The sequence below is a fragment of the Muscardinus avellanarius genome (assembly GCF_963383645.1).
Source record: "Muscardinus avellanarius genome assembly, chromosome: 3".
NCBI classification, from domain to species: domain Eukaryota; kingdom Metazoa; phylum Chordata; class Mammalia; order Rodentia; family Gliridae; genus Muscardinus; species Muscardinus avellanarius.
In genome coordinates, this window is record NC_137788.1 from 59358756 (window position 1) to 59367791 (window position 9036).

Here is a 9036-nt window from a genome sequence, read left to right on the forward strand (position 1 = left end):
AAGCACACAGCTCAGGCACACCAGAGAGAGTGTCACTCATATTTCCAGATCCTTTGATGTATGGCTTCGCTCCAAGATCCTAGGGAGGAGTAAGAACTCAGTGGCAGCTTCTGGTTTCTGCATTTGAAGGTGGATGAATAGTTTTCTGCTACTTCTTGAGTATTTAATTGAATTTGAAAAGAAAAAAAATGAAACCTCTTTCACTTAGGAACACTGGGAAGCTGGGAGACACCAGCAGGGGCAACCCTGCTTCAGTAAGCAGCCTGGCCAAGGTGTGGGCCAGGACACACCTTTCTCTCCCTAGAGACACAGGTGGCCTGGTAGAAGCAGCAGAGAAGAATCGCACTGTAAGAAGCCCAGCCTGGGGATCGCTCTCCACGTCTGTGGCCCCAACATTCCATTTCCCTGAGAAGTGTATTGCATTCATCGTTGCTTCTTGTAGATGAGCAAAGGGATTACTAAGGATTTGAGTGGCAAATGATAACCTTTAGAAAGGGAAGGACACATTTTTAATATTGCAGGTAATACTTAGTAGCAAATAAGAATATTTTGATAGCAAATATTAGGATGAGAAGGTTAAAGGGGAAGGTTAGTAGGGAGGGTAGATACAATCAAAGCACAATTGTAATACATGAAAATGTCACAGTGAAGCTCATTAATTTGTATAATTAATGTTTAAATAGTTATAATAAATGAACCACAGGCCTTAAGAAATAAAAGAAAAATACTAATTTTGCTCTGTGAAAGCCCTTGTTAATAGGATGGAAAGACAATCTATGAGCTGGGAGATGATATTTGATAATCACATATTTGAAAATGGTATAGAATGTAGAACACATAATAGCTTCTCAAGATAGCTATAAAAATCAAACAATCCAATTAGAAATTAGACAGAAATTATATACGTTTCATTAAAGAAGATCTATGTTGATGATAAATAAGCATGTGAAAAGATAGTTTACATTATGTAGACATCAGGGAAATACATATTGAAAACACAATAAGATAAAACTACAGTTATTGGAAAGCTAAAATAAAAAATAGTTACAAGACCCAATGCTGGTGAGGATACAGAAAAAAGGGCTCACTCACACATTGCTGATGGGAAAATAAAATGTACCCACACTGGACACATGCTTGCTGTAAACTAAACAGGCAACTACTATATGATTCAGTATGTACTCTTGGGCAATTATCTCAGAGAAACAAAATATTATGTTCACAGGAAAACCTGTAGGTAAAAATTTATACCAGTTTTATTTGTGTAATGGTACCAAACTGAAAACAACCCAGATGTTCTCCAGCAAATGAATGATTAAACAAACGATGACATATCCATGCTCCTTAGAGATATTAAGGAATGAACATATGATACACTTATCAACATGAATGAGTTTCAAGAGAAGTTTGCTTAGTGTAAAAAGCCAGTCCCCAAAGCACATATTCTCTCTCTCTTCTCTCTCTCTCTCTCTCTCTCTCTCTCTCTCTCTCTCTCTCTCTCTCTCTCTCTCTCTCACTGATTTCATTTATATAACAGTCTTTGGATGACAAATTATAGATATAGAAAACAGATTAACAGTGGCCAGTGTTTAGAACCCACAGTGAGGGAACAAAGGTGAATGCAATTATAAGGCAGCAGCATGAGGAATTCTTATGGTGACGGAATTGTTCTCTATCTTGACTGTAGACACACACACACACACACACCTGATGTACCTGAATAAGATTTTAGGTCCAATATTAATTTAATGCTTGTGATATTTTACTGTAGTTATTGAAGATGTGTAATTACCATGGACAATTTACAGTAATAGTTTAAAATACATCATAATTACAAAATGCCTCCTTCCTTCTTTCCTTTCTTTCCTTCCTTCTTTCTCTTTTTTTTTCTAGTGGGACATCATACCCAGCTCATGTTACATTATGAAATGTAACTGAAATTTAAGGAGTCCAGAAAAGAGAGTTTGTGCTACAAAATTATTACCAATGCCTACACAAAATGTTGGGGTTCTGGCCCAAATCCCAAATTAGAATTTTCCATTTTTTTTATAAAATAAGCAAGCATATAAATAACAACTCTTTTGTTTTACCTAACCTGATTTAAAATTCTTTTCTTCATGTTTTTCTTGAATTGAGTAGATTCTGTTCATCTGTCCTCAAGTTCATGGATTCCGTTCTGTGAGCTCCACTTTACTAGCGAGCCTATGATATGAAATTTTTGATTTAGTGTTTGTAGTCTTCGGTTCTGTAGTTTCTACTTGATTCTCTTTGTAACTTTTACTTCTATTTGAAACTTCCTATTTTTAAATTTTTGTTTTGTTCTTTTTTTTTTTTTATTGTGTGTGTGGTACTAAGGATTGAACCCGGGGCATTCTACCTAAGAGCTACACTCCAATCCTATTTTCTCTTCCTTCCTTCCTTCCTTCCTTCCTTCCTTCCTTCCTTCCTTCCTTCCTTCCTTCCTTCCTTCCTTCCTGCAGTACTGGGGATGGAACCCAGGGGCATTATACCTCAAAGCTACACCCCAGGCCTATTTTTTATTCTTTTTTAAAAAAACAAAAACAAAAAACAAAAAAACAGGGTCTCACTGTGTTGCAAAAGGCCTAAGTAGCTGAGGCTGTTCGCGAACCATGATCCTCCTGTCTCAGCCTCCCAAATGCTGGGATTACAAGCCCGCAACAGTGCACTTGGCTTATTTTTACTTTTGAAACAGGGTCTCACTAGGTTGATGAGAATCTCACTACCTCCTGAGACTGTCCTTAAACTGATCCTTCTGTCTCAGACCCTCAAATACTGGGATTACAGGTGTGTGCCACCATGCCAGGCTCTATTTTTAATTTAATGAGAACTCATAATTGTTTTCAAATTCTCTTCAGATAATTCCAAGATCTGATACATCTTGGTTTTTCTGTCTATTGATTTATCTCTTAATTCAAGTTGTAATATTCCAGGTTCTTGGTTTGATGAATAATTTCCATTATGCTCTAGGTATTTGGATTACTATGCCATAAAGCTATGGATTATTTATTTATTTATTTATTGGTGGCACTGGGGGTAAAACCCAGAGGCTTTCTACCTCCAGGCTATACTCCCAGACCTATTTTATATTTTATTAGAAACAAGGTCTCACTAAGTTGCTGAGAGCCTTACTAAGTAGCTGAGGCTGGCATCGAACCCGTGCGATCCTCCTGTCTCAGCCTCCTAAGCGCGGGGATTACAAGCGTGCACCACCACACCCAGCTGCTATGGATTTTTTAAACACTGAATTTTTTTTTTTTTCATTACTGAGGATTGACCCCTGGGACATTCTACCTCCGAGCTACACCCCCAGCCTATTTTTCAAATTTTTTATTTTTAAACAGGGTCTCACTAAATTGCAGAGGGCATCATTAAATAGCTGAGGCTGGCCGAGAACCTGTGATCCTCCTGTCTTAGCCTCTCAAGTTCTGGGATTACAGGCATGTGCCACCATGCCCAGGTTGGATTTTTTGTAATATATATTTTTGTACTGACTTACAGTGCCTCTTTGCAGAAGGCTGGAGTGGAAGTTCAACTCCTTTTTCAATCCAACAGAACTCTCCTCAGCAACAGGGGGCACAGAATTACAATGCCCCACTGGGGTATGAGCTCAGCTCCCCAGTGGCCCTCAAGGACGGGGAGTGAAAGACCACTAGCTCTGTAAACATTCTCACTTGGGCAGGATGGGCATGGAGGCTCCCCTCCCACTGCGCCCTTCTGATACACAGGGGCTGTGATGATGGAGCTCTGACTGGCTCTGCTTCACTCCACTCCAGCCAAGCACCTGTCCGCCCCACCCTGGGAAGGGATTCAGACCGTTAGCTCCCCACTCAGCCCACTAACACCACCCTTCTTGCAGGGAAGGTCTGGAAAGAATCTGAAATAGAGGATTAGCTTCCTTCTCTCTCCTGCAATTCACAATATCAGAAGGGGCAATCAAACCACCTTTACTTGCTTCTGTGGCACAGGGTAGAGTGGGGTAGAAGCCCCGTTCCTTCTGGGGGAAGGGGACAGGAAGGGGGCTTTTGCCACTGGTGTTTATCTGGAGTAGGGCAGGTAGTACCAAAAAGGTTTCTTTTATTAAAGCACCCTTTTCTTTGTTCTTTGATTTGGGAGAAATGTACTTTCCTTGCCCTCACCCTACTTGTTTATTTTTGGTCTGTGCCGGTGGTAGCTTTGGCCTCGAGATGTCCGTAGCATCTTGTCATGGATATATGGGAGACAATAAGGACATCCAGAGAAATCGCCATCACAACATTTCCTACATTCTGAGGTTCCTAGACAATCTACTCTCCCTCCCTCACCATTATGTATTTTTCTTTGCTTATTTCTATCTAGGATTATTATTAATTTTTGGTGGTACTGGGGGTAGAACCCATAGGCTTTATACGTCTGAGCTATACTGCCAGACCTATTTTGTATTTATTTGGAAACAGGGTCTAAGTTACTGAAAGCCTAAGTAGCTGAGGCTGGCTTTGAACTTGTACAATCCTCCTGTCTCAGCCTCCCAAGCGCGGAGATTACAAGCGTGTGCCACCATGCCTGGCTTGTCCAGGATTATTTTTGTTTTAAGACAGTACCCGGGAGGGAGTAAGACTTATTCTGTCTTACTGGAACCAGAAATCTCTCTGAATTGCTAAATCTGAGCAATACTTTCTAATCCTCGTTCTCCATCATTTTGTTCTTATTAGTATTGGCTTTTATTGACTAGGTGTTTTGCCTTAGAGCATCTCCCTCTCAGCATTTACTAATGCACACTATGCGGTTCCTTGTACCTGTTGATTATGTGTGTCCTTCAGTTTCCTTTTTATGAACAGCTTTCTGAGTGCTTTTGCTCCTCAGGATTCTCTCCTAAGTCTTTTATCCTTGCCTCTGCACAGCTTTACCATCAGCCATAGGATAAAACCTCTAAACTCACTCTTGCTAGTCTCTAATTCCAATTGTTTTCATTGAAACCTCCCTTCTGGAGGAAATTTTATTTCAAATTCCACTCATTTCTCCCTTTTTCCCATCCTCTTTGCCACTCTCTGTAATCAGTGTTTCTTGAGTAAAGACTTTTGAGGCAGCAGAAAGCCGAGGTCTGCTTTTCACCTGGTTCTTCTGAGACAGCAACGCGTTGAGCAACCTCTTCAAAGATGCCTGGAATTATGGATGTCAGTCCAGGGAAGGCTATAAATACAAAATATTATTGCACTGCAGGGACCTCTGCAGCCCCTCTTTCTTCCACTGGCTTATATAAGAGGGCAGAGAAATCCATGTGTGCAGTTGTTAGACCCTTTTGCAGATGTTTAAATATTAGTGCAATGATAACTCTTTATTGTTGAGAAAAAAATTCTTACAGTCAATTGCAGACACCAAATGCTTTATTAAGTTAAGGGAATATTGCAGTTATAAGAAACTGCTTGGTGGAATACCTACATATTTTTATATGACAGGAAACAACTAGTACAACTTAGATGAACATGTTCCATTTTTATAATTTTCTATGCTCCCTCAACGATCAGCTACAGAATGTTCATTCATTTTTAAAGCTTGTTTAGTATATTTAACTCAGAGCAATGTGTCAAGGCTTTTGTTGCAAAGTACATTTCTTAATGATTACACAGTGGAAAGATGCGATCAGATATTTACAAGACTGGAAATATTTAACAATAATTCACAAAAATAGGGTTGTAAAAAGGGCTGTGGCATATTTGAATTCAGTGTGGCATTTTATTCTCTTAAAACATTTTATTAAATTATTATTAAAGGTCTTATTTTGAATGCATGTTGGTACTTTTTCTTTCCTCTTCTTCCTCCTCCCCCTCCTTCTCCTCCTCTTCTCAGTCCAATGTTTTAACAATCTGAAGTATTTTGCCTGGGGAAAATAAAAGTTATCAACTTGTGTCACATGTTGACATCTAGTTGTTACAGATAAATGCACAGCACAAGAGACAATCAAGTACATGTTACACACTGTGGTCAGTCCATGTTTCCTACGAACTACTGGGCAGTTGGGTGGGCTCACTTGTCTCTGTACTTCTCCAGCAGCTTCTCCATGGCCTTGGTCATCCAGGATTTCTTCTGGAGGCAGGCGGTGTGCTTCTTCCTGTGGTTCAGAAGCATGCAGAACAGCTCCTGAATGTTGATATCTTCCTTGGCGGAGGTCTCCATGAAGGCACAGTTCCATTCCTGTGCGCAGGCGATACCATCTCTCAGGGTCAGCTCTCGGGGGCTTTCATCACTTCTGTTGCCCACCAGTACGATGGGGAACTTATGCAGGTCGTCGCCCTTGATCTCCCGGATCAACTCATAGAAGGGCTTCAACTCTTCCAGTGTTTCCTTCTTGGTGACCGAGTAGACCAAGATGAAGGCGTGCCCCCTGGCAATGGCGAGGCGCTTCAGACCGGGGTACCGCTGGCTGCCGGCCGTGTCGGTGATCTGCAGGACACCCATGCGGCGGCTGTACCCCATCAGCTGGCGAAAGGTATTTTCGATCGTCGGCAAATATGCATCACGGAAGGTGCCTCGGACCCATCTATGTACCAGGGAGCTTTTGCCCACGCCAGCAGAGCCGACCACCACCACACGGAAATCTTTGATCTTCCGGTGGGGCAAGAAGATGCGGATTATAAGCAACACAGGCAAGATCTGCAGCCTTTGCAACATTCGTTGCTTGAAACCAAAGCAACAATTGCCCATTGTTGGGAATAAGAAGGGAGAACAGAGCACTTCACTGGCACTGAGCCGATGGTAAAGAAGCCTAGGAAGGGAGAGAGAAAGAGAAACAGGGGTTATAAACTGCAATGTTGTCAGCAAGCCTGGGGAAGGTCCAGTCTGTGATGTTTGCACCGAGTGCACACACCAAAAAGAAAATCTTCAGGCACAAAGACTGGCCTGTTTAGGGGTGGGGATGGACACACCTTTATGATGTGGCCATGGGATGGCGTGGGCTGAGAAATGTGCCCAAAATACAGAGCAGACCTATGGGCTTAGTTTTTGGGCTGCAGTGAGTACAAGGATTGAATCTTTGTTTCCCGCTTAAATTGTTTTATTTAATCCTCACTATAGTTTAAGAATACCTGAATCTAATTTCCTTATTTGAGATGGAGATTTTAAATGAAGGCAAAACTGTTAAGAAACAGGTGACAACCCCACCATACTCAGACTGAAAGCCACAGAAACATTTGGAACGATACCACCACACTTCTGAAAGCTACAAGACCGGGAAAATGGAGCAAAAAGTGAGGAGAGGTGACAGGCGAGAACGCTAACGGTGGCGCCACGACAGCCAAGGGAACAGGCGGGAGATGGCTGGGTCTGGCAGAGCGCCATGCCGCTGTGAGTGTGCTGTGAGTGTGCAGGGTCGAGCGCGGTCCCAGGCAGAGCGCGCGGCGCGGTCAGCCCAGGGCGCTGCGCCGCCAGGTAGATGGGGAGACGCGGCTCCTCTTCCAATGGCCACACGCTCTCACACCCATTTAAAATTTCTTTCATGCCGCACTACGCCACTCTTATTTCCAAAGCATCGGGGGGGGGGGCGGGGGGATCCGCAATAGTGAACATTTTGCTTAGTGTGTTGGCGCGCGTACTTACCAAACCTCCCTTCTCTTTTAAAAATCGCGAGCTTCTCCTCGCCAAGTATGACCCACACCAATCCTTACAGATAAGGTGCGCGACCCAGGGTGCGGTCGGTAGGTCGGTCTCTGAGCCGGAAAGGGGTCGCCATTGGAGGCAGGGAACTCAGAGGGGTCTGGAGCCCAATGAGGTACTTTAACATCCCCAGGAGATAACCCGGGACCACTCACTCACGGAGTCCCACACGCAACAGTCTAGCTAGTCTGCCGTAATACCTTGCATTTGAAAAGTAGGTTTTTTGCTCTCCATCCTACCTCAACTCCTCCCCAGGAATTAAAAAAAAAGTCTCTACCTTTCCCCTAGGTCTGAAACAAAAAGAAGTACAGAGGCAAATTTGCTACTTACGGAGGAAGTGGTAACCAACCTGGTAATGTGAGCAGCCGGGAGACCCAATGGTCTGGATGGCTTCGAGGAAAAAACAGTGACAACTGTTGGATTCTGCTCGGAGCTTTGTACCAAAGCCAGAGGGGCACAGGTTGGGAGAATCCACTTGCACACTGCACAGGGGGTGGGGTGGGGGAGACCGGTGTGAGTGGCGGGCCAAGCCAAGCCCACAGTATGCTCGGCGTCCCCTGCTCCCACCAGAGTGGCTGGGCCCACAGTTCAGAACGAGGGAGTCAGACACTCTCCATCAGCTTTTATGATATTGCGGGTCTCTAAACTGGGGAAAGGTCTGAAATGATTGCGCTTCACACTTGAGGCCGAATTCTTTTCAATGTTCCCGTCCATAAAGAATCCATACACTGAAAATTACAAAACACCAATGAAAAAAAATCGGTAGAACTACATAGATGGAGAGAAAAATGTGCTACCGAATTAGAAAATAAAATTCAGTAAAAACGTTGATTCTCTCTCAATTCACGTATAGGTGTGATGCAATTCTTGGCAAAATCCTAGCTTGTTTTTTTTTTAAATATAATAGACATACTTATTCTTAAATTTATACGGAAATGCACAGTTCCTAGAATAATTAAAATTTCTTGAAAAATATAAAAAATCCACTTTCTATAATATTAAGGCTTATGTGTATCACTAGCAATCCTGTGTTGTTTTGGTGGAGGGAGGCCTAAAATTATGCCTACCTGTTTTATTTTTTCAATGCAAAATAAAAAAAAATGACATCAGATACATTGGATATTGGTAGACGAAAAAAATTAAAAAGAAAATCCTGAACCTCATATCTTACACAAAAACTGAACTTTAAATAGAAAATAAACTTAAACCAGCCTCGGCAACTAAGCCAGACTCTCAGCCAGCTAGCAAAAACCTGTTTCAAAATAAAAAATAAACATTGGGCCGGGGCGGCAACTCGGAGGTAGAATAGCCCTGGGGTTTAAAGGCGACTTAAGAAGACGAACTTTCCTGCGGCATCTCGGAGGAGCTGGGAAGGGGCAGGGACTTACA

The 9036-nt window shown here is 42.6% G+C and overlaps 1 protein-coding gene across 1 annotated transcript; it reads right to left on the bottom strand.

Moving 5' to 3' along the window:
- Nucleotides 1-6021: 6021 nt before the first annotated feature.
- DIRAS3 (DIRAS family GTPase 3) lies at nt 6022-6699 on the bottom strand (the record flags this gene model as incomplete). Its single annotated transcript, XM_080691440.1, has 1 exon — nt 6022-6699. One exon carries the CDS (start codon nt 6697-6699, stop codon nt 6022-6024), a length of 678 nt encoding a protein of 225 aa, XP_080547566.1.
- Nucleotides 6700-9036: the final 2337 nt, after the last annotated feature.